Genomic DNA, 26,353 nt, shown 5'->3' on the forward strand with positions numbered 1-26,353 from the left:
AAGTTTACTTAGAGATATGGGAAACCTTTGGGGGGTTTTGAGCAGAGGAGAGCCACGATGCTATTTGTTTTAGAAAAGCATCATTCTTGTTTATATGTGGAAATTAGATTGTTAGGGAGTAAGAGTGAAAACAGGGAGACTAGATAGGCCATTGCAGTAAACTGGGGAAGAGATGGTAATGATGAGAAGTGGTCAAATTCTGGATATATTTTGAAGGTAGAGTTGGGAGACTTTACTGATAAAGTGGATGGCGTAAAGCATAACTCCCAAGTTTTTTGGCCTGAGCAGCAGGCAGAGTGGAGTTGTGATTTATTAAAGTGAGGTAGACCATAAGAGGAGGTTTGCATGGGAGACCAGTTTTGACATTTTTTTTTTTTTTTTTTTTTTTTTCCTTTTTGCGGTATGTGGGCCTCTCACTGTTGTGGCCTCTCCCGTTGCGGAGCACAGGCTCCGGATGCGCAGGCCCAGCGGCCATGGCTCACGGGCCCAGCCGCTCCGCGGCATATGGGATCCTCCCAGACCGGGGCACGAACCCGTATCCCCTGCATCGGCAGGCGGACTCTTAACCACTTGCGCCACCAGGGAGGCCCAGTTTTGACATTTTTAAGTTTGAGCTAGCTATTAGACATCTAAGTGGAGATGTGGAAGAGGCATGGGTAGACAAATCTGGAGTATAGGTGAGATGCGCAGGATGGGGATAAGAATTTGGTGTTAGAAAAGAAATGATACTTAAAGCCTTGAGACTGAATGGGATCACCTGGGGAATGACTGTAGCTAAAGAAAAGGTCTGGACTCTGAGCTTAGGGGCATAGCAGTGTTAAAGGATAGGAGGATGAGGAGGACCCAAGAAGAGTGGAAAGAGCCAAGAGATAATGTAGGAGAAAAAACAAGACATATTGGTGTCCTAGATGCCAAGTGAAGCAACTATCCAGAAGGGCTGGGTCAAAATCTCCTGACAAGGATCAAACAAGGACTGAGAAGTCACATTGAATTTGGCAATGTTGAGCTTATTTGTGACCTTTATAGCTCTTTTGGTGGAATAGTAGAAGTAAAAGCCTGATAGGACTGGAGTGTCTGCTGTAGATAGTGATCAAAAAAGTGGGGTGTTAATTGAAAAGGGCTGTGGAGTTTTTAAATATGGGAGCAGCTACAGCATATTTTGGGGTTTTGGAAATCATCCAATAGAGAAGAAAATATTACTAACAAGGAGAGAGGAGACTTTCACTTCAGCAACTTTATCACTGTGTCCCCACTGAATGTTTTTCTTTCTTTCTTTTTGGCTGCATTGGGTCTTCGTTGCTGTGCATGGGCTTTCTCTAGTTGTGGTGAGCGGGGGCTACTCTTTGTTGCGGTGCACGGGCTTCTCATTGCAGTGGCTTCTCTTGTTGCGGAGCATGGGCTCTAGGCACATGGGCTTCAGTAGTTGTGGCATGTGGGCTCAGTAGTTGTGGCTCATGGGCTCTAGAGTGCAGGCTCAGTAGCTGTGGCACACGGGCTTAGTTGCTCCGTGGCATGTGGGATCTTCCTGGGCCAGGGCTCGAACCCGTGTCGCCTGCATAAGCAGGCAGATTCTTAACCACTCTGCCATCAGGAAGTCCCTGAATGTTTTTGTTGAATGAATGAATTAATGGATGGGTAGAAGTATTTTCACCAGATGCAGTATAATTTTTTTTTAATCAATGCTGAATAAAAAGTGGAATAAAGAACACTTTAGTTAACACCTCCTTTTCCAGATCGTTGTGGGAATTTTTAGGTTTCAGTCTTCTTTGGTTAGATTACCATCTTGAAGTTTACTTTTTCACCCTGGTGAACCTGGTGTTTCTCAGGTCTTTGCAGCTGCCCTCACAAACGATCTATTAAAATGTGTCACCACTACAGACTTGTCTGATCTTTTACTTTTTGTTCATTTTTCTCATTGGAACTTTTAAAGAGTTGGTACCTATTTCAAAAATTTTGAGACCTCTTGTTAACTATTATTCTTGACTTAGAAGATACAGTATTTGCCAGAAGAGTGAACGAATACAGATTTTTGAATGTTCAGAGTAGGGTTGCCAAATAAAATACAAGATGCAGAGTTAAATTCGAATTTCAGGTAACAACAAGTAATTTTTTTAGTATAAATATATCCCATGTAAGTATGTCCCAAATATTGCATGGGACATATTATACTAAAAAATTAATTGAAATTCAAATTTAACTCTGACTTTATATTTTTATCTGCTAATCTGGCAACTGTAATTTAGAAAAAAGGTTTGTATGATTTGTAGTCTGAGAGTATAAACACAAAGGTAGATCTTCAGAGTCTGGGTCTCTGGAGAATGTAATACTGATGGTGTATTCATACATAACTCTGATGATCAAGAAGAGAGAGGTATCTCAAGAAACTGATGTTGCTGTGCCTGAATATTTTTAAAAAATATAAATTGAACATGGAGAAGGAGTACACGAACTAAGAATGAATTAAAGAAAAGAGAGTTTGTGGGACCTGTGATGCGTATCCTTGAAGAAACATTAAGGTTAGCAAGAACAATTTTTAAGCTACATTCAACAGTGTGTTTCTTGGGGCAGTTACTAGGATGTTAAAAGAGAATATAGAGTTCATTAACTACTTGATCTCTTCTTTCTTTTGTGCTAAGGAGAATGGAGAATGGACTCTGGATTGAAAATGGCAGAATTGATTTGCGTTAAATGGAATTGAAGCACATTATGGGTAGCAATATTAAAAGAGCACCCAGATGTTCAGCATTCAGTCTCTCATAAGCCTGAGCATTTTCAGTAGTGCTTTCGGAACCTGCGATTTGGCAGACATTCAGTTTGATGCTTTCACAACTCTTCTCTCTCTTATTAGGCTTCTGTGTTTATTTAAAACTTAATTAAAACTTTTAATTGTGGAGTATTTCAAGAATATGGAAAATTATCAGAAAATAATGTAATACCCTCCTATACTTGCCATGCAGATTTAACAAGTAGTAATTTTTGCCTTATTTGCTTCAGTTCTTCTCTTTTGAAAAGTATTGCTAATTTTTTCCCCTCTTTTGTCACTTCTCTGCTGCCTCTCAATCCATTACCTTGAAGCTGGTGTATATAGTTCTCATGCATGTTTCTACATATTTCTGTGTGACAGGATATAAACCAAGGCTTAATGAGGGAGATTGATGGAAAGGAATGGGATTGATTAGCCTGGTGAAGAGAAAATTTAAAGTAGGATTACAGGTTCCTTCAACTATCTAGAAGTCACTCATGTGAAAAGCGTACTTAACTTTGATAACTTATTGACATTAGGCAGTACAGATAATTTTTTTAAGTACTTTTAATATCAGAAAGCAACATGTAGCACTTAGTGACCTTTTATGGTCTATACTTACATGGAAATTTTTATAAAACATTGAAAAACATCAATGTTCCACCTACACAAATGTCATTTTTTTAAAAAAAATCAACAACAATCATGATTTTCCTAATGTCTTTACTGTAAAAATGGTTAACCAGCAATCTTTAGAGAAATGACTATATTACTATTTAAAAATTTGTCAAGGGCACACAGCCTGAAATATTTAAGACATCAGAGAAAGTGAATTTTTAAAATATGTTCTTCATGTTTTGATGCTTTTTGAAGCATGGTGTTTCTTTCAGTAATTACATTCTAAAAAAGGTGGGAGGTATCATTGACAAAACCTGTTTTTTATCTGAACTGTAGTATATATAATATGTTGGTAAGAAAAATGGCTTAGAAGTTCGAATGTAAGAAAGAATGAGAGATATGGGTCTGGCCCTTTCAGACATGTTTCAGTTTAGGAAACTGTGAATAGCAGAGGATGGAATCGATAGGGAAGTGAGAGTTCAGCTCAGAACAAGGCACAGAGAAAACATTCTTATGGACTGTATTTGCCAGGGCACATTTCTGACTAATACAAAGTGAAAGAGAGTACCCTGTTTTTTTAAGTAATTAAGTTTTTATTCATAAAGATAGAAACAAACAGTTCAGACCAGAATGTTAAATAATGGTCATGACAATACATTCTTTCAGAAAGATTAAGTAAAGCATACATGACATGTAATATAGTAGCACAATAAAATTCTTACCATGTGTTTGTTCTAATTCATAATGCCCAATTAGTTAGTGCTTTACTTTCCTGTTTTTGTATTTCTTGTTTACCACATAAATTCATCTGAGTCCTGATTTTAGTGTCTAGTTTTTCTCTACTTGAGAGAGAGGGGTAGAGATTTCATTCTGCTCTTATGAGGTAGGTGCCAACTTCTTTTACACAGTGTCAGTGTTAGGGTGATTTAAGAATTTCCTCTACACCGACCTTCAAGATGGCAGAGGAGTAAGACGTGGAGATCACCTTCCTCCCCACAAATACATCAAAAATACATCAACACGTGGAACAACTCCTACAGAACACCTACTAAATGCTGGGAGAAGACCTCAGACTTCACAAAAGGCAAGAGACTCCCCATGTACCTGGGTAGGGCAAAAGAAAAAAGAAAAAACAGAGACAAAAGAATAGGGACGGGACCTGCACATCTGGGAGGGAGCCGTGAAGGAGGAAAAGTTTCCCCACACTAGGAAGCCCCTTCACTGGCGGAGATGGGGAGTGGCGGGGGGGAAGCTTAGGAGCCACGAAGGAGAGCACAGCAACAGGGGTGCAGAGGGCAAAGCAGAGAGATTCCTGCACAGAGGATCGGTGCTGACCAGCATCCACCAGCCTGAGAGGCTTGTCTGCTCACCCACCGGGGCGGGTGGGGGCTGGGAGCTGAGGCTCAGGCTTCGGAGGTCAGATCCCAAGGAGGGGACTGGGGTTGGCTGTGTGAACACAGCCTGAAGGGGGCTAGTGCACCACAGCTAGCTGGGAGGGAGTCCGGGAAAAAGTCTGGACCTGCATAAGAGTCAAGAGACCATTGTTCTAGGGTGAGCGAGGAGAGGGGATTCAGAGCACTGCCTAAAGTAGCTCCAGAGGTGGGTGTGAGCCGTGGCTGTCGGCGTGGACACCAGAGATGCTCATGAAACACTAAGGCTGCTGCTGCAGCCACCAAGAATCCTGTGTGCAAGTACAGGTCACTATCCACACCTCCCCTCCCGGGAGCCTGTGCAGCCCACCACTGCCAGGGTCCCGTGATCCAGGGACAACTTCCTCGGGAGAACACACCGCGTGCCCCAGGCTGCTACAACGTAACGCCAGCCTCTGCCGCCGCAGGCTCACCCCACATTCCGTACCCCTCCCTCCTCCCAGCCTGAGTGAGCCAGAGCCCCCGAGTCAGCCGCTCCTTTAACCCCCGCCTGTCTGGGTGAAGAACGGAAGCCAGAGGGTGACCTCCATGTAGAGATGGGGCCAAATCCAAAGCTGAACCCCAGGAGCTGTGTGAACAAAGAAGAGAAAAGGGAAATCTATCTGTGCAGCCCAGGAGCAGCGGATTAAATCTCCAGAATCAACTTGATGTACCCTGCACCTGTGGAATACCTCAATAGACAGTGAATCATCCCAAAACTGAGGTGGTAGACTTTGAGAGCAACTGTAGACTTGGGGTTTGCTTTCTGCGTCTAATTTGTTTCTAGTTTTATGTTTATCTTAGTTTACTATTTAGAGCTTATTATCATTGGTGGATTTGTTTATTGATTTGGTTGCTCTCTTCCTTTTATATGTATATATATATATTTTTTTCTTTTTCTCTTTTTGTGAGTGTGTATGTGTGTGCTTCTTTGTGTGATTTTATCTGTATAGGTTTGCTTTTACCATTTGTCCTAGGGTTCTGTCTGTCTTTTTTTTTAGTATAGTTTTAGTGCTTGTTGTCATTGGTGGATTTGTTTCTTCATTTGGTTGCTCTCTTCTTTTTTTTAATTAATTACTTTATTATTTTATTTTAATATATTTTTCAATTTTACAACTTTATTTTTTTTTAATTTTTTCTTTCTTTCTTTTTTTTTTTTCTTTTCTCCCTCTTCTTCTGAGCTGTGTGACTGACAGGGTCTTGGTGCTCTGGCTGGGTGTCAGCCCTGAGCCTCTGAGGTGGGAGAACTGAGTTCAGGACATTGGTCCACCAGACACCTCCTGGCCCCTTGTAATATCAATCAGCTAGAGCTCTCCCAGAGATCTCTCTCTCTCAATGCTAAGACGCAGCTCCACTCAATGACCAACAAGCTCCAGTGCTGGACACCCCATTGCAAACAACTAGCAAGACAGGAACACAACCCCACCCATTAGCAGAGAGGTTGCCTAAAATCATAATATGGTCACAGACACCCCAGAACACACCACCAGATGTGACACTGCCCACCAGAAAGGCAAGATCCAGCCTCATCCACCAGAACACAGGCACCAGTCCCCTCCATCAGGAAGCCTACACAACCCACTGAACCAACCTTAGCCACTGGGGGCAGACACCAAAACAACGGTAACTACGAACCTACAGCCTGTGAAAACGAGACCCCAAACACAGTAAGTTAACTAAATGGGACCACAGAGAAATACACAGCAGATGAAGGAGCAAGGTAAAAACCCACCAGACCAAACAAATGAAGAGGAAATAGGCAGTCTACCTGAAAAAGAATTCAGAGTAATGAGAGTCAAGATGATACAAAATTGTGGAAATAGAATGGAGAAAATACAAGAAACATTTATCAAGGACCTAGAAGAACTAAAGAGCAATCAATGATGAACAACACAATAAATGAAATGAAAAATTCTCTAGAAGGAATCAATAGCAAAATAAATGAGGCAGAAGAATGGAAAAGTGAACTGCAAGATAAAATGGTGTAAATAACTATCGCACAGCAGAATAAAGAAAAAAGAATGTAAAGAATTGAAGACAGTCTCAGAGACCACTGGAACAACATTAAATGCACCAACATTCAAATTTTAGGGGTCCAAGAAGATGAAGAGAAAGAGCAAGGGACTGAGAAAATATTTGAAGAGATTATAGTTGAAAACTTCCCTAATATGGGAAAGGAAATAGTCAATCAAGTCCAGGAAACAAAGAGACTCCCATACAGGAGAAATCCAAGGAGAAACACGCCAAGACACATATTAATCAAACTATCAAAAATTAAATAGAAAGAAAATATATTAAATGCAGCAAGGGAAAAACAACAAATAGCATACAAGGGAATCCCCATAAGGTTAACAGCTGCTCTTTCAGCAGAAACTCTGCAAGCCAGAAGGGAGGGGCAGGACATATTTAAAGTGATGAAAGGGAGAAACCTACAACCAAGATTACTCTACCCAGCAAGGACCTCATTCAGATTTGATGGAGAAATGAAAACCTTTAAAGACAAGCAAAAGCTGAGAGAATTCAGCACCACCAAACCAGCTTTACAACAAATGCTAAAGGAACTTCTCTAGGCAGGAAACACAAGAGAAGGAAAAGACCTACAATAAAAAACCCAAAACAATTAAGAAAATGGTAATAGGGACATACATATTGCTAATTACCTTAAATGTAAATGGATTAAATTCTCCAACCAGAAGACATAGACTGGCTGAATGGATACAAAAACAAGGCCTGTACATATGCTGTCTACAAGAGACCCACTTCAGACCCAGGAACACATACAGACTGAAAGTGAGGGGATGGAAAAAGGTATTCCATGCAAATGGAAATGAAAAGAAAGCTGGAGTAGCAATTTTCATAACAGACAAAATAGATTTTAAAATAAAGACTATTAGAAGAGACAAAGAAGGACACTGCATAATGATCAAGGGATCAATCCAAGAAGAAGATATAACAATTGTAAATATTTATGCACCTTGCATAGGAGCAGCTCAGTACATAAGGCAAATGCTAACAGCCATAAACGGGGAAATTGACAATAACACAATATTGTAGGGAACTTTCAACAATGGACATCATCCAAAATGAAAGTAAATGAGGAAACACAAGCTTTAAATGACATATTAAACAAGATGGACTTCATTGATATTTATAGGACATTCCATCCAACAACAACAGAATGTACTTTCTTCTCAAGTGCTCATGGGACATTTTCCAGGGTAGATCATATCTTGGGTCACAAATCAAGCCTTGGTAAATTTAAGAAAATTGAAATCATATCAAGTATCTTTTCCAACCGTAACACTTTAAGACTAGATATCAGTTACAGGAAAAAAAACTATAAAAAATACAAACACATGGAAGCTAAAAAATACACTACTAAATAACCAAGAGATCACTGAAGAAATCAAAGAGGAAATCAAAAAATACCTAGAAACAAATGAGAATAAAAACACGACAACCCAAAACCTATGGGATGCAACAAAAGCACTTCTACGAGGGAAGTTTATAGCAATACAATCCTACCTTAAGAAATAAGAAACATCTCAAATAAGCAACCTAACATTTCACCTAAAGCAATTAGAGAAAGGAGAACGAAAAAATAAAACCCCCAAAGTTAGCAGGAGGAAAGAAATCATAAGGATCAGATAAAAATTAATAAAAAAGAAGAAAACAGTAGCAAAGATCAGTAAAACTAAAAGCTGGTTCTTTGGGAAGATAAACGAAATTGATAAAACATTAGCCAGACTCATCAAGAAAAAAAGGGAGAAGACTCAAATCAGTAGAATTAGAAATGAAAAGGAAGTAACAACTGACACTGCAGAAATACAAAGGATCACGAGAGATTACTACAAGCAACTCTGTGCCAATAAAATGGACAACTTGGAAGAAATGGACAAATTCTTAGAAAAGCACAACCTTACGAGACTGAACCAGGAAGAAATAGAAAATAAAAACAGACCAATCACAAGCACTGAAATTGAAACTGTGATTAAAAGTCTTCCAACAGACAAAAGCCCAGGACCAGATGGCTTCACAGGCAAATTCTATCAAACATTAAGAGAAGAGGTAACACCTATCCTTCTCAAACTCTTCCAAAATATAGCAGAGGGAGGAGCACTGCCAAACTCATTCTACGAGGCCACCATTACCCTGATACCAAAACTAAATAAAGATGTCACAAAAAAAGAAAACTACAGGCCCATATCACTGATGAGCATAGATGCAAAAATCCTCAACAAAATACTAGCAAACAGAATCCAACAACCTATTGAAAGGATCATACAGCATGATCAAGTGGGGTTTATTCCAGGAATGCAAGGATTCTTCAATATATGCAAATCAATTAATGTGATAAACCATATTAACTAATTGAAGGAGAAAAACCATATGATCATCTCAATAGATGCAGAAAAAGCTTTCCACAAAATTCAACACCCATTTATGATAAAAACCCTCCAGAAAGTAGTCATAGAGGGCACTTACCTCAACATAATAAAGGCCATATATGACAAACCCACAGCCAACATCCTTCTCAGTGTTGAATAACTGAAACCATTTCCACTAAGATCAGGAGCAAGACAAGGTTGCCCACTCTCACCAATATTATTCAACATCATTTTGGAAGTTTTAGCCACAGCAATCGAGATGAAAAAGAAATAAAAGAAATGCAAATCGGCAAAGAAGAAATAATACTGTCACTGTTTGCAGATGACATGATACTATACATAGAGAATCCTAAACATGATACCAGAAAACTACTAAAGCTAATCAATGAATTTGGTAAAGTAGCAATACAAAAGTAATGCACAGAAAACTCTTGCATTCCCATATACTAATGATAAAAAATCTGAAAGAGAAATTAAGGAAACACTCCCATTTACCACTGCAACAAAAAGAATAAAATACCTAGGAATAAACCTACCTAAGGAGACAAAAGACCTATATGCAGAAAACTATAAGACACTGATGAAAGAAATTAAAGACGATACAAACAGGTGGAGAGATATACCATGTTCTTGGATTGGAAGAATCAACATTGTGAAAATGACTGTACTACCCAAAGCAATTGACAGATTCACTGCAATCCCTATCAGACTACCAATGGCATTTTTCACAGAAGTAGAAAAAAATTTTTCACAATTTGTATGGAGATACAAAAGACCCCCAATAGCCAAAGCAATCTTGAGAAAGAAAAACGGAGCTGGAGGAATCAGGCTCCCTCACTTCAGACTGTATTACAAAGCTACAGTAATCAAGACAGTATGGTACTGGCACAAAAACAGAAATATATATCAATGGAACAGGATAGAAAGCCCAGAGATAAACCCATGCACCTATGGTTACCTCATCTTTGATAAAGGAGTGAAGAATAAACAACGGGGAAAAGAAAGCCTCTTTAATAAGCTGTGCTGGGAAAACTGGGCAGCTACATGTAAAAGAATGAAATTAAACACTCCCTAACACCATACACAAAAATAAACTGAAAATGGATTAAAGACCTAAATGTAAGGCCAGATACTATAAAATTCTTAGAGGAAAACATAGGCAGAATACTCATGACATAAATCACAGCAAGATCCTTTTACATCCACCTTCTAGAGAAATGGAAATAAAAACAAAAATAAAAAAATGGGACCTAATGAAATTTAAAAGCTTTTGCACAACAAATGAAACCTTAAACAAGACGAAAAGGCAACCCTCAGAATGGGAGAAAATATTTGCAAGTGAAGCAACTGACAAAGGATTAATCTCCAAAATATACAAGCAGCTCATGCAGCTCAATATGAAAAAAAAAAACCAATCCAAAAATGGGCAGAAGACTAAATAGACATTTCTCCAAAGAAGATATACAGATTACCATCAAACACATGAAAGGATACTCAACATCACTAATCATTAGAGAAATGCAAATCAAAACTACAATGAGGTATCACCTCACAGTGGTCAGAATGGCCATCATCAAAAAATCTACAAACAATAAATGCTGGAGAGGGTGTGGAGAAAAGGGAACCCTCTCGCACAGTTGGTGGGAATGTAAATTGATGCAGCCACTAGGGAGAACAGTATGGGGGTTCCTTAAAAAACTAAAACTAGAACTACCATACGACCCAGCAATCCCAGTACTGGGCATATACCCGGAGAAAACCGTAATTCAAAAAAAGTCATGACCACAATGTTCATTGCAGCACTATTTACAATAGCCAGGACATGGAAGCAACCTAAGTGTCCATTAAGTGATGAATGGATAAAGAAGATGTTGCATATATATACAATGGAATATTACTCAGCCATAAATAGAAACGAAATTGAGTTATTTGTAGTGAGGTGGATGAATCTAGAGTCTGTCATACAGAGTGAAGTAAGTCAGACAGACAAAAACAAATACTGTAGGCTAATACATATATATAGAATCCAAAAAAAAAAAAAGTTCTGAAGAACCTAGGGGCAGGACAGGAATAAAGACACAGAGAATGGACTCGAGGACACGGGGAGGAGGAAGGGTAAACTGGGTTGAAATGAGAGAGTTACATGGACATATATACACTACCAAATGTAAAATAGATAGCTAGTGGGAAGTAGCCACATAGCACAGGGAGATCAGCTCAGTGTTTTGTGACCACTTAGAGGGGTGGGATAGGGAGTGTGGGAAGGAGTCACAACAGGGAGGGCATATGGGGATATATAGCATTGTAAAGCTATTATACTCCAATAAAGATGTTAAAAAAATAGAATTTCCTCTACTATGCATAAAACAGTAAGTAAAGATCAAAGCCATCATATCCTTTGGTAAATACTTTTTTGGATTTGGAGTGTATAATCCTAGTTGTTGGAATATAAAAACTTGCATCAGATTTCTAAAAGATCACCAGAGCTCATATTCAGGAATGTAGTAGTGTTCTGTATAATTGTGGTACAGAGGAACAAGTAAGTGTACAAGGTCATGATAATTCTTTGTCTAAACAGCTAAGGCTTGCTCCAGAGCATCACTTGAGCTTTGGTTTGGTGTATGAGGGTACCTCCTGAGAGGTTTCAATTCAAATTAATCTTTTCAGGGCTTATTAGGGGACAGGCACAAATTCCTTGGGTCTGTCTTTAAGAGGCCCATAGATTGGGATGGAATGAGAATGTTGCCTTTCTCAGCTAATCTGGCCCCAGACCTTTTTCACTGGAATGAAAATATGTACTGCTTCGTATGTTGTGGGTCTCCTCCCTGTGTTCTCTACAGTATTGTGTGCTGGTTTGTTCCTTGTGGGATGTTCTTTCTGACTATTCTTGTTCTCATGTGTGCTGATTCATTATTCTAGCCTCTTATTTTCCCAAGAACATTTAAAAGAAAACTTTTCTTATCCTTTGTTGAAAGTAAAATTAATATAACCATGGGGGTCTTCTGTAGACTCTGGTTTATAGTTATGAGCCTGGCTAGGTTTTCTCCCCCACCTTTGGATGGGAAACCTGGAGTTGATATAAGTAAGTAATTGGAGGGAAAAGTTAGAGAACAATAATCTCATTTATATAAATTTTATTCTTAACAAGCCATTATAAATTTTGATTTATACAAAAAGTATATATGTATATACTTAATCATCTTTCCCTTTCTTTCTCTGTTCTCCATGCTCTGAGTGTGTTTTCTAATTTGACTGGAAACTATTCAAGAGCAGTTGCTTCATGCTTAAGAATGAGTTAGGATATAAAGTGAACTTGTTGGCTGGAAACTATAAATAGTTAAAATTTGCCTGAAAATTCTTTAGGAGGACACCAGGTTGTCACAACATACTGTCTCTCAATATGTTGTATGCAGCCACATTTTTCCTCCAAACTTGGAACATATCACAGTTTCTGAGGGTGTACCAGATGAAAAAGTTGGCTTGTGTTTAATGGCCATGTTGTATATTTTTTTAAAAGGGGGCTTAGTTTTAAACATTGGAGTCATGCAGTGCAGCAAGATTCTCAGTTTGATATGCATGTAGTGATTGAAACAGATTAAGAGAGCATCATATTCTTGTTGCTCACCCCCATTCACTCTGGAGCATGTACTGAGTACATGAAATAGTGGGCAGAATCTCTAATATTACTGTTTGTGTCTGTCTGTGCCTTATATTTGGCCTCTTATGTTTGATTGATTCAAATAATGAAATGCACCTGTAATGTGACTCCACTACATTAACCAATTGGTGGCAATAAGGTACAATAAAAGTAAGGAATACAAGTTCAATACGATGAAGTTAAAATTTTCTTTAGGATTTACCATGAAAAAAACCACCCCCTTTTGAAATGGCATCATAGAGGATTATATATATAATGTTTTACATATATTAAGGCTATTAAGGCTGATGTTTTCTGAATTCTGATCTAAACAGTGTAAACTATATCACAACTTGATTTTTTAAACTTTTAAAAAATAAATTTATTTTATTTACTTTTGGCTGTGTTGGGTCTTCGTTGCTGCAGGTGGGGTTTCTCTAGTTGTGGCGAGAGGGGGCCACTCTTCATTGCGGTGCACAGGCTTCTCATTGCGGTGGCTTCTCTTGTTGCGGAGCACGGGCTCTAGGTGCGCGGGCTTCAGTAGTTGTGGCTCGCGGGCTCTAGAGTGCAGGCTCAGTAGTTGTGGCGCATGGGCTTAGTTGCTCTGCAGCATGAGGGATCTTCCCGGACCAGGGCTTGAGCCCATGTCCCCTGTGTTGGCTGGCGGATTCTTAACCACTGTGCCACCAGGGAAGCCCTCCATTTATCTTTCACCCACTGAAATTTTCTTTCTCTGGCCATTTTTTTTGAAACTGTGTACTAAAGTCATCTAAGACTTGAGAGTGGCTAATTACGCTGGACTCTGTAGCATGACATTTGAAACTTTCTTTTTTCATGTGATACCACTTTCTTCATATGACAGCTCTTTGCTAATCTCTTAGGACTCTGTCCTTGGCCCTCTACTGTCTACTCTCAAGAGGTTTTTCGGGGTCCATGGATAGGTTTCATGACATTCATGCAGCCTCTGAAATGAATTACAAAATGTTTATATGTGTATATGTCTATTTTCTTAGGGAGAGGGTCCACAGGTTTATATATATAAATAATTTGACTTAAAGGAATATGTTCATCCATGCTTTTAACTACGTTGAAGTGATAACACTAAATTCTGTACTTCCAGCCCAGACCTGTGATAGGAAACCCCAAACTGTATATCCCACTTGATGGCCCATGATCAAAACTTTCCAAAGCAGAATTAATCATCTTTTGTCTTCCGGTTTGCCCTGTGTACCCATACACTCTGCTGTTCTGCTTCTCCCAAACCAGAAATATGGGTGTCCTGCCCTTTTCCCCTTGATCTTCACATCCTGTCCCGTGAATTTATTCTATCTCCCAAATATAAGTATCCCTCAGATCCATCCTTTTCTGGCTTTCCCTGCCTCAGTTGTATCCTCTGTCTCTCACCTGGTTTCTTAAAAAACCTTTCCAACTGGTTTGCTTGTCTTCAGTTTGACCCCACCTTTCATCTGTTCACTACACTTATATTTGAGTCACTTTTGTACAATGTGTTAAATTTTTTATCAGGATAAAAAATGCTTAAATTGAGACATGTTGTTGGATCTCTGCTTACATCTTTAGTCTTATTTCATGAGTCTCCAAATGCACTGTTATATAGGGATTTTTAAAGCAATAATCTGTTAGTTTAGTTTTCTTCTTTATATCTCTACCATGGAATAACCTTTTCTTCCCCACCAGGCCAGCTCATTCAAGTCCTTTAAATCTCAATTTCCTTCCTTCTTATCTACCTTCCTTCTCACCCTCTTAGGTGTTTTCTCCCTTGTCTTCCTGCAGTTATATCTGTACATATTGCAACTATTTTTCTTTCTTTTCAACCATACTGTAACCTTGTTATTTAGGGCAGCTGCAGTCATACCAAAATTTTTTTTCTTTTAATCTCTAGATCCTTTCGGTGTATCTAATATATTGTGGGTGATCTGTAGATATTTGCTGATTAAATGAATAACCAAAGATTTAAAATTGGCTTTCTCATTTTGACCTTTATACATTTCAGATACCCTTAAATGTTGGTTATCTTTTTACTGGTACAGAATACAATGAGTTTTGAAGAATAGAGTTCTGTAAGCCTTATTTATACTCAGTGCCTAGCACAGTTCCTACTAGGTAGGAGATACTCAAGTATTTGTGAATAAATGATTTATAGGTGACTATGAGGAAATGAGCTGTTACATTTTACAGTGTTGGTCATTTAACTGAAGGAAGAAAATAGATAAAACCAAATTAGAAAACCAAGTAATGTGCTTTACTTCAGTTTTCGACAAGTAAAATCCATGATGATTATTTTGATGAGCCCTCAGGAAGCTTTAGAGTTTTCCTGTTAGTGTAGTGTATAACAGTGTGATCTCATTACCAGGCCCCATTGTTAGATCTCTTCTTAGAGTTTCAGTGTGAGCGGTATCTTGTTTTGTTAGGGTTTGTTAGGTTTGTGAATTAGAGTAAAAATCAAAGAAATCTTACTGCCTGCTTTTTAAAGAGAGGGACAGGACATTCAGATTATTGTGAGATATGTCAAAATGATGAAAGTAGTGGTCCCAAATACTTGTTAATTCATAAGACCTTGCCTGAGGCAGAATAGTCCATATATCCCATGTCTCTTGTTCTGATTCTACATTTTGAAAGCACTAACGTGTGAGGTTAAAAAGTAGGTTCCAAGGCAGAATACTGTTCAGTTTAGTGTCAAGACCTTTCTTTAAAGACTTCTGACTTAATGTCAGTCATCATGAATAGCGTTCTTGTCTTTGAGTAGAATTCTCTCAATCTAGATAGAGAATTTAAACTCCAGTGCCCTAAGGCATACATTGTATGCTTTACTTCTCAATGGATGATATTAACTATGTTCCATCTGTAGGAGAATTGAGAAAAAAGTCATTCAGTTCACTTTCAGTAAGACCTTGTTGAGAAAGACTGCTGGGAAGCAGATTGTGCAACCTAACTCAAGCCACCGAATTCTTAATATAGACAGAAACTCCTTGGTTACTATTGATTTGAGACAAAATTGAATGGTGACTTCAGAATTAAAGATACTATCTCTAAAACTGGTTCTCAAAGTATGGTCCTTGACCTGCTGCATCACTGGAGAATTTGTTGGAAATATAAAATTTTTGTGCCCCATCTCAGTGCCATCTGATCTGCTGAATCAGAAACTTGGAGGTGAAGAATAGGGTGGTGGGGCTTAGCAATTTGAGAAGCCCTCTGGTGACTTTGATGCACACTAAAGTTTGAGAGTCTCTTTGCTGTCCATTGACTCCTGCTTTCATTTCTTCTTCCAGATGCTCCAGAAAGTATGTTATCTAGTGTTAGAAAAATCCAGGTGTGGTTCTCTGAATCATCTTGTTTCCAGAAATGCTCTCCTAAATTCATTCCCAATGGATACTTGAAATTTGAAGTCAGCTAGCTAGGGAGTTTATTTGCAAATTGGATCATTTTACTTTTCTGATTGAAGTTCTTCAGTGTGGTGTGGATAATCCATCGTTTTTTGCCCCAGCCATTCTCATATCATTTCCTTACAGATTTGTAATGCAGTCATCTGTTTTTTAATCTTTTGTGTTTCTGACTTCTAATCTAATTGTATTTTGCTCAGAAAATATGAGCTATATCAGGGGTCAGCAGACTAATTTGGTCACCCTGAGCCCAAGAATGGTGTTTTTTGTTTGTTTTGTTTTTTTAAAGAAAAAAAAAAAAGCAAAGATTATACAGCAGAGACTGCGTGTGGCCTGCCAAACCTAAGTATTTACTCTCTTTCTGCAAAGTTTGTTGACCCCTGATCTATATGATACTTATTTTTTGAAATTTGTTGAGATTTACTTTATGGCCTCGTATACATAGACCATTTAAAATTGTTACAAGTGTACTTGAAAAGAATATATATTTTCATATATGTTAGGTTAAATTTACTAATTTCATGGCTCAAGTTCCCTATTTTTTGTTGAATTTTTGTTGATTTGACCTATCAATAGTTAATCAATTATTGAACTTTCACTTTGCTGTTGGACTTGTTGCTTTCTTTTGGAGGTCTATTTGTTTTAATTATTTTGAGGCTATTCCATCAGGGCATGCAAATTCAAAAGTTTTATACCTTCTTAGTGAGCTGTATCTTTTATTATTATGTAGAGAAGTGTTTTGTTTTGTTATTTTCACTCATCCCTAATAATACCTTTCATTTTTAGAGTCTTTTTTTGTCTGATCTGATACTATTGGTATAGCCACCAGCTACTTTTGGCTATTATTTAACCAAATATTATTATTATTTATTTAGATATTATTTACCAGCTACTTTTGGTTATTTACAGGAGGATCTTATTCTATCTCTTAACTTTCAACCTTTCTCTGAGGTGTAGCTCTAGTGTTTACTTGATTGCTGTTTAGTAATTCAGTCTGTCAATCTTTTGGGTGTTAAGATTAATTCATTTACATTTATTGTGAGTATCGATATATTTGGACTTGTTTCTCTTTGATCTACTTAATGTATACTTTGTCTAGTTGTAACAGCATACTGGGTTATTTCTTCAGATCTCTCTTTTGGGTCACCACTTTTCACTGTATTTAATCTATTGTTTAACTCATATATTGATTGTTTTTAATTTAACAAGTGTGATTTTTTTTTAAAGTTATATTTTCAAATTTGCCTAGTCATTTTATTATTGTTCATTATTTTTAACTTCTCTTATTTTGTTAAACATTTCATACAGTTATTTTATATCTAATTACACTAATATAGGAGCCAGAGATTTTTCCAAGTATTAATCTTTGTAATAACTTCAAAGGGTATATGCAATCAAGAAGAGCAGAAACAAGGAGTGGTCTGAGACATCCTATATGTTCCCCTAGTTGTTCTTTCTTTCAGTCTCACAATAGATACATGTTCTTTGGCCCAAACAGTTAGTGAGGTCTCTTAATTGAGTTTTGTTGGTCTTTTCACACTGTGAGAAGTGTTTGGGTTATAAAACATCTCTATTTTAGACTAGAGTAGGTTTTTATAAGCTCTGCACTATTGACATTTGGGGCTAGATAATTCTTTGTTGTGAGGAGGCTGTCCTGTGCCTTATAGTACGTTTAGCAGCATCACTGGCCTCTACCCACCAGAAAACAGTAGTACCCTCCCAACCCCCCAGATGTGATGTCCCAAAGTGTCACCAGATATTGCCAAATGTCCCATCGGGGGCAAAATCATCCCTATTTGAGAACTGTCCTAGGGACTTACATAGCTTATGTGACATTCTCCAGGGAGTCATGCCTTATAAACATTGTAGTTTTGTTGTAATAAGCTATCTTAAACCAGGATAACCCTCTAAGAGTATTCCGTAGATGAGGACTCCCATCATAGTAAATATAATTAGTCTACTTGCCAAAAGATTAGTTGTTTAGTTGTTAGCATATAAACAGGGAGATTAGGTCAGATTACCTGACTTCTTTCTTTCCCTGGGAATTCTCCCCTTCCTCAGCTGCTCTAATTCTATTCTCATTCTTCAGTTTCCGTGTTACCGTGGTCTCCTTTTCTCCATTTTTCTTCCTTTTATTATTAACCAAATAGTTACTGAGTGCCAAAAATATTTTAGTACTGTTCTGTTTGCTAGGGGAGATCAGTGAAATGAAGGTCTTTTTTTTTTGTCATGAAGCCTACTCTTTGTGGGGTAAGACAATATATAAATAAGTAAATAAATAAGAGAATGTAAAATATGAATTAGTGCCTATAAAAATAATTGAAATTTTGTACTATGATAGACAGTAACCAGGTAGCTGCCCTGTCTAAGACTGAGTGGTCAAGAAAGGCCCCATCTCAGGAGGCATCTTTTAAGCCAAGACTTTTGTGTCAAGGAGTCAGCTGTATGAGGATCAGAAGAGCATTCCAAGTAATGCAAATGCAAGTAGGTGGAAACATGCTTGATACTTTAAGAAGAGAAAAAGCCAGTGAGACTGAAAGTAAGAGATAATGTGAAATGAAATCAGTGAGTGTAAAATGAAATTGGAGAAAAGGTGGGCAGGTGCTTTTATCTCTCTCAATATTATTGGCTGTAGTAATACAGTATTTGACGCCTGTACTTAGGAAATGGTAGAATTCATTTGAAGGAATGTTATGGTAGTACCCACAAACAAGTGGGGTTTCTTTTGTCTGTTTCTTTTTCACCTATAAGCTAATGCATTATTAAATAAACTACTTGGGTAGAAAATGTGTCAGGAGAATTTTTCAACATTGGTAGCAATTGCTTTTAACTAATTGGTTTCTTTTTTTCTTATACAGGCTAATTTGTTGAATTTGATTACCTCTCCCACCTCCTCTCTACAGATAAATAGCGTCTTGTTTTGTTTCAGTTTCAGGTTTCTCGTTGTATGGATCACTGATTGAATAATAGATGGCTTTACCTCGTCTCACAGGAGCCTTGCGCTCCTTTTCAAATGTCACCAAGCAAGATAATTATAATGAAGAAGTGACTGACTTACAGGTAAACTTTTTAGATGAAAACCATTATAAACATAAGATATGGGCAAATATTTGGCATTCTTTTTCTCAATTTTGTGTGCTTTTTTTTGTTTGTTTTTGGCTGCATTGGTCTTTGTTGTGGCGCGAGGGCTTCTCTCGTTGTGGCATGCAGGCTCAGTAGTTTGGTGCGTGGGCTCTCTAGTTGTGTTGCACAGGCTTAGTTGCCCCGCAGCATGCGGGATCTTAGTTCCCCGACCAGGGATCTAACCCGCGTCCCCTGCATTGGAAGGCTGATTCTTAATCACTGGACCACCAGCAAAGTCCTTGTGTGCATTTTTAAAAATGGAAAGTTTTATCTTTTTTGGTATTATACCAAGAAGGGGAATGTGCATATTGATGTTTGCTATGGGAATACTTACTTACCTTAAGCACTTATAAGTTTATTGTGAAAGAGAACAAACAGAACTATGATATTGAATCCTTTGTTAACTTTTCTGTTCCTAAGATACCTGCCTCAATTAATTTTGTAATTTAATCCAGTAATTTACCTCTAGATCATCTGAGTAAGTTTTCAGATCTCTGGTCAAATTCTTATCAAGTGTGAATATTGATCTCTTAAACTCTGTAGCTGGTCTCATAATTCACTTCTGTTTTGTCCTTATAATTGGTTGTGGATGTAATAGGCCTAAAGGTCCATGAACTGTGCATATGAAGGAATGAGCCATTTAATATTAGTATATGAAGGAACTGGCCCTATGCTGTTTTTTAAAAAACAGCAGTCCCTTTTCTGACTCCTTATTTGACTCTTGTAGAATATTAACATTGTTTCCTAGTAGGTTGGAATTTTATTGCTTAAAGCCCTTATGCAGTTTTTGTTTTTTGTTTTTTGTTTTTGGTACGCGGGCCTCTCACTGCCGTGGCCTCTCCCACTGCAGAGCACAGGCTCTGGCCGTGCAGGCTCAGTGGCCATGGCTCACGGGCCCAGCCGTTCTGCGGCACGTGGGATCCTCCCGGACCAGGGCACGAACCCGTGTCCCCTGCATCGGCAGGTGGACTCCCAACCACTGCGCCACCAGGGAAGCCCCCTTATGCAGTTTTACAATTAATAGCTTCACTGAAAGGTTGATACTAGGAAAAAAAAAGATTTGTAACAGTTTTTAGGTAGATTTTTCCTCTAATGATACAGAATTTTTCTATACACAAAACAGTTAACCTTCTTTATGATGGGAGCTATTTTGCATTTTCACAGCAATTAAAATAAGGATATATTCTATACAGTTAATTAATATTGCTATCTTAAACTTGAAATATTTCCTCTCATTGCCTAACCAAGGCCCTTTACAAGTTTTTTTTTTTTTTTTTTTTTTGCGGTACGCGGGCCTCTCACTGTTGTGGCCTCTCCCGTTGCGGAGCACAGGCTCCGGACACGCAGGCTCAGCGACCATGGCTCACGGGCCCAGCCACTCTGCGGCATGTGGGATCTTCCTGGACTGGGGCACGAACCTGTGTCCCCTGCATCAGCAGGCAGACTCTCAACCACTGCACCACCAGGGAAGCCCTACAAGTTATTTTATATAAGAGATGAAACAGGAGATTTTAAAATTTGAAAGCTATAAGGACTACATGCTCATCCCGTGTCATTTAATTTATTCTTGTAGGCTTTTAAACACTTTATCCCCCCTCTGAGGAAAGAAAGTGGCAGATATAATGAGCCTCATTTTAATGAAATTTTTTATCTTGGGAAATATCCAATATATACAAAAGAGAGAGAAAAGTAACGTGAAACTTTGTGTACCTATGACCCATTATAACAACTTAATTCAACTTAGGGCCAGTCTTATTTCATCTCTACATTTGCCTGTTTTCCTCCCCCTAAACCCAGATTAATTAGCTCCATTTCAGTTTAGCAAACTGAGGCAGGGAAGTAATAGTGAATTATGAAAGTAATAGGAATATTGTCAATAGAACCAAGAGGAAAATTACAGTTTTCTGTCAGACCCGCTACTTTCCATTTGGTCACAAGACGTCGTGAAGTTTAATCCATGGATCAAGTCCAATGATGTGAAGTAAAATTTTTATTGCTTTCTGTGTCAGTTCTTGAGAATGGAAGGATTTATAGTCTCAAGGAAAGTGTGTGTATAGATAAGAATCTCCTGGATGCCTAACTTGTTCTAGGATCAGACTTAGGAAAGCAATACTGATTTGAATATATTGAACCTGTCATAGGAGTCTTATTTTCTTTAAATGCCTTTCATCAAAAAGCATCACATAAAGTTCTTATATACAGTATGGTTTAAGCTATGTTAAAACGAGCAGGAGGGGGCTTCCCTGGTGGCGCAGTGGTTGAGAATCTGCCTGCCAATGCAGGGGACACGGGTTCGAGGCCTGGTCTGGGAAGATCCCACATGCCGCGGAGCAACTGGGCCCGTGAGCCACAACTGCTGAGCCTGCACGTCTGGAGCCTGTGCTCCGCAACAAGAGAGGCTGCGATAGTGAGAGGCCCACGCACCGCGATGAAGAGTGGCCCCTGCTTGCCGTAACTAGAGAAAGCCCTCGCACAGAAACGAAGACCTAACACAGCCAAAAACAAACAAACAAACAAACAAATAAATAAATAAAATAAATTTTAAAAAAAAGAGCAGGAAAATGGAAAAGAGGTATGTGGGGTGTTACCGATTGTTATCTGGATGTTGGACTTTTTGCTTTTTACTTTGCCGTATGAAAATGATTTCATAATGAGTATTCATTGTGATTAAACTGTAAAAAAAAGAAGCTTTTTAAAAACATATCTTTAAACAAGTGAGATTCTTTTAAATCACAGTTAAATAAAGCTCCTTCTGGGAGCTGTAAATTTGGATGTGAGTAGATACAATTTTGAATTCTTGTGGGTAGTGCCAAGTTGTATAATGTAATGCAAAATATATGTAATAAATGATAGATTTGAGAAAACCTTTACTCAGTATGTTTCTGTATTATTCTGTCTGTTTCAGTTGAAGCGGTCTAAACTTCATGAACAAATTGTAGGTTTGGACCTGACATGGATGAAGATTGTAAAATTTTTGAATGAAAAGCTGGAGAAGAGTGAACTGCAAAGTGTAAATGAAGACTTAAAAGATATATTGCAGGCTGCAAAACAAATAGGTATAATTTTGTTATTTTTTTTAAACCACTAAAGTTCAAAAATAGATTCCTTTTAAACTATATGCTATAGAGTGAAAGGTTAAAATTTCCAGGGAAGTATTCATAATTATGAGACAGTCTTATCTATCAAAGAGCTTAGGATTCAGGGAGGCAAAAGTAAACTAGTAATTATAATACAGTCAACTTGAGGGATTTATAGGAATTTAGAGCTTTAAACCACTCTCTTTATTGAAATAAGGATTAGGGTAAATTAAAAATTTTAGGTAGTTGGAAGGAACCTTAAGATGCCCACCTAACACACAGTGAGGGCCAGTACTGAAGCTGAACTTTTCTTCAATTCCTGTTGCACACTAATATTTACATCATTTGATTACATTTGAAGGAAATTGTAGTTAGAGGTTGTAACACTCTGTGGTTAACACAGGTTAGTTTCCCAAGATTGAAGACAGAGTAAAACAAATCATGTGACTCTTTGGTAAAACATCTGAGTTTCTTCATGAAAATGCATTGTCCCATTCCAGACTGATAATTAAAAAGCATAGTTAACAGTACTGTAGTTCTAACTTCAAATTCAGGTTTCTATCTATAAAAAGTTCAGACTGATAACTTTGGCTCTGTATGATCTGGCCTTCACCTTTCTCTCTGACCTTGAGTCATCCTTGCTTTCACTAACTGTGCTTCAGACACATGGCCTTTTCTTACTTCTGCAAACTCACCAGGTTGGTGCCTATTTGGGGATCGTTGTACGTGCTGTTTCCTGTGCTGAGAATGTTCTTCTGTCCTAATCTTAGAGTGTGTACATCCTTTCTTGATATTCTGAGCTCACCTAAAAATTATTTCCTTAATGAGGCCTTCGCTGATCATCTGATCTCAAGTGGTTACCTAGTCATTCTTTATCTTGTAACCCTCAGTAACATTTTCTCCATATCATTTATTATTTGATATTTTGCTTGTTTGTTTATTGCCTGTGTTTTGCTACTAGGATATAAGTTTCATGAGAATAAGATCTTATTTTTCTTGTCCAACACACTCCATCCCCAGTACTTAGAATAGTGCTTGGTATATTTTAGGGTCTTAATAAAATTTCACTTGATAAATAAGTGAAAAAGTTTTCTCAGGTGATTTCTTAGTAGAAGGTAAATTTAGATCCTAACTTCACCATATGCTGGTTGGCAGTTTTCTTCCCTTCACCAACTTTGTAAGGTGTTTCTATTATATCTTGTATACTTGAAGACTTTTTATTTATGATCATCAAATCTTTGAATTTATTATTCACATATTTTGACTTTGATGTATTACTTAATTATCATTGGTTTGTAGTATAGTATAATATTGAATTTAATGCCCCCATAATTTAAGTTGTGAAAGTACAAAATGAATGTCATGTATGTTTTTGCAGTTAGATGATCTTTTGAAGTTCAAGGGCTTTGGTAAGAATTGAGATTACTTACTAAGCCTAGGGAAAATAGAGCACACTGATGTGATTTGTGACAGCATTTGACATAGACTTTATGTTTTAAGAATACTGAGGCAGTTAGGTTCATTAGAAAGTAGTAGCAAAAATGCAGTCTCCAATCTATCTAGATTACCTTGAGTAGAATCTTAACCCTTCTGGGCTTCACTGTCTTCATTTCTAAGATGTTAGAATTATTTGTCGGCGGGGCGGGGTGGTCTGACTTAAGCAGTTTTCAAAAACTGTAATATCCTTCCTTTAATTTTATTATGAAAATACCTCAGAATATTTAGCAAAAACAGTATAAAGTATTGAGCTTATTCAGTACCATGACTAAATATTTCTTTATTAAATGATGTGGGAATTAAGGTTATTAAAAAATAAGTTATTCTTTAGACTACTTTCCCCAAATATCTCTGAAAAGTCAAAACTTATTGTTTTAAATAGCCAATCATTAAACATAATTCTAGGAGTTTTGCCTGTTAGCAAAGCATCTGAGTCATACTCAGGAACTAATCTATTGACTGACGTGTTTAAGGAATTGATTATTTTGAGATGTAATGTCTCAAAAGAATATTTTCATGACAGATAAAATCTTAGGATTGTATTTAGGAAAATGCTATGTTATATCTACTTTTTAATGGTGTGTTTAAGTTGAAAAACTATTAGTGAAACTAGTAGTTGACTAGTAGTCATCCACTCTGTCTGAATGAAAATACTGCTGATACTGGAAATGTAATTAAAACTAGCAGCATTGAAATGATTAGTCTTATGGAAAAAATGTCTTTGTGTTTTCTCTTATATCATTCTTTTAGCACAGGTAATTTTGGTGTAATTGTGTTAAAAATGTGGAGCAAGAGAATAAAGTAAAAAGAACAATCACTTATATTTCAGTTGAGCATAGTAGTATGAGGTACATGTGTATTGACCAGTCAGAGTAATAGGTATTTTAAGCTGGAGGGGACATCAGGGAACATTTTGTCCAATCCCTTCATGTTGTATGTGAAGAAACAGGGTCCTTGAAGGTTAAGTGAATCCAGTGGTTGATTTGTGGTACAGGTAGGCCTAGACCAAAATTCTGAAATGGAAACATGATGGAAATCCTAAATTCTTTCCTTTCCTTGTAGTTAGAGATCATGTTCTGTCAAAGTCTACTTTTCAGATATTCTCAAATTGACTCCATCTACATATTTGCCCTAGTTTAGGCTTTTACCATAGCATGTCTGAACTACTGCAGTAGCCTATCGCCTCACCCTTCCTTTCTTATTCAACTTCTTCACAGTCACTAGACTTACCTTTTTTTTTTTTTTAGACTGATTGTTATAAGAAGCAAAGCTCATTTTTATTCCCAGCTTGCTCTTTAGACCAAATTCCTTAGAATGGGAAAAGTTCCTTTATGAATTGAAATAATTTACCTTTTCATCTCCTTGCCATTCTGTCACATGCAACCTTTGTTCCTAACATATATAATGTTTACTATCTTACTTTCCTAAGCAGTCTCTCTGTCATTATGTGTTAGCATAACTTTCCCCATTGTGATCATCTGGTAAAATGCTTCTCATCTCTGAAGAAATGGCCTAACTTCATCCATGTCCTTTGTTATTCCTTTCCAGTGTTAGTAGACAGTGTTCCATTAGAATGGCATCTATTCTATATTTTTTAGAGTACTTTCTCATTATTTGATATTTACCTCTGTCCTCTCCCTCATGGACTGTGAATGCCTTGATGATACAGGGATTCTAGGAATCACAGTGTCTTTGTACTCCAGTGCCTAATGTGGTGCAAGGGATACACATTTTTTCAATAAGTAAATGAAGTATTGAGAATCCAACAAAAAGTCAACCATGGTCTCTACTACCTCTGATGCTGACAATGTCTTACAAGTGGTAGCTTTTTAAAAATTTTTGTAATTTTAAAGCACTTACTTTCCTCTCATATTTATATTTGATATATTCTTATACCTTTTTATAATTTCATTCTCCCCACAAAGACCATTTTAATAATAAAACTTAGCTTCAGGGAGAAAATACTATAAATTATTTAAAAATAGTATTCTTGGCACTTAATCTTAGTTTATTTAATTACTCATTGTAGATATAGCTATCTCCTCCATGGATTTTGAAGGATAAGCATAGTCATATTAACCTATATTCTGCTCGTAATGAAACTTTGTCAATATATTTTATGTGCTCTAAGTAAAAACAGTTTTGAAAATAAAGGGGTCAAGATTGAGAATGACAGTCAGTAAAATGCATTATGTATTAGGCATGTATTTCTGTTATTTGGAGTTTTAAATGATCATTTCAGGAGGCTAAGATTTTCACAGAGTACATAGAAAGTAGGATGGGGGTCAAGAATGGTGGAAAGATCAGTAGAAAGACCCAGCAGTTCCCTAATCAGCTTTGTAAGTGAATCTCTCTCCTAAGGCCAAACAGAATGATCTAATAATTTTACTCTGAATCCTGAATACAGATCAGGACTCAGCCAGAACTGAACTAGTTTTTTTTTTTTTTTTCCAGTGTTCAAGT

At 37.5% G+C, this 26,353-nt stretch overlaps 1 protein-coding gene across 1 annotated transcript in view; it reads left to right on the forward strand.

Moving 5' to 3' along the window:
• Positions 1 to 26,353, forward strand: part of ASCC3 (activating signal cointegrator 1 complex subunit 3) — a 336,448-nt gene that overhangs the window by 6,668 nt on the left and 303,427 nt on the right. Inside the window, exons 2-3 of the mRNA XM_060114407.1 lie at positions 19,123 to 19,253; positions 22,222 to 22,372. Coding sequence (XP_059970390.1) covers positions 19,164 to 19,253; positions 22,222 to 22,372 — 241 coding nt within the window. The 5' untranslated portion in view covers positions 19,123 to 19,163. The remainder of the gene's footprint in view (positions 1 to 19,122; positions 19,254 to 22,221; positions 22,373 to 26,353) is intronic.

The sequence above is a fragment of the Mesoplodon densirostris genome, chromosome 12 (genome assembly GCF_025265405.1).
Source record: "Mesoplodon densirostris isolate mMesDen1 chromosome 12, mMesDen1 primary haplotype, whole genome shotgun sequence".
Lineage (NCBI taxonomy): Eukaryota > Metazoa > Chordata > Mammalia > Artiodactyla > Ziphiidae > Mesoplodon > Mesoplodon densirostris.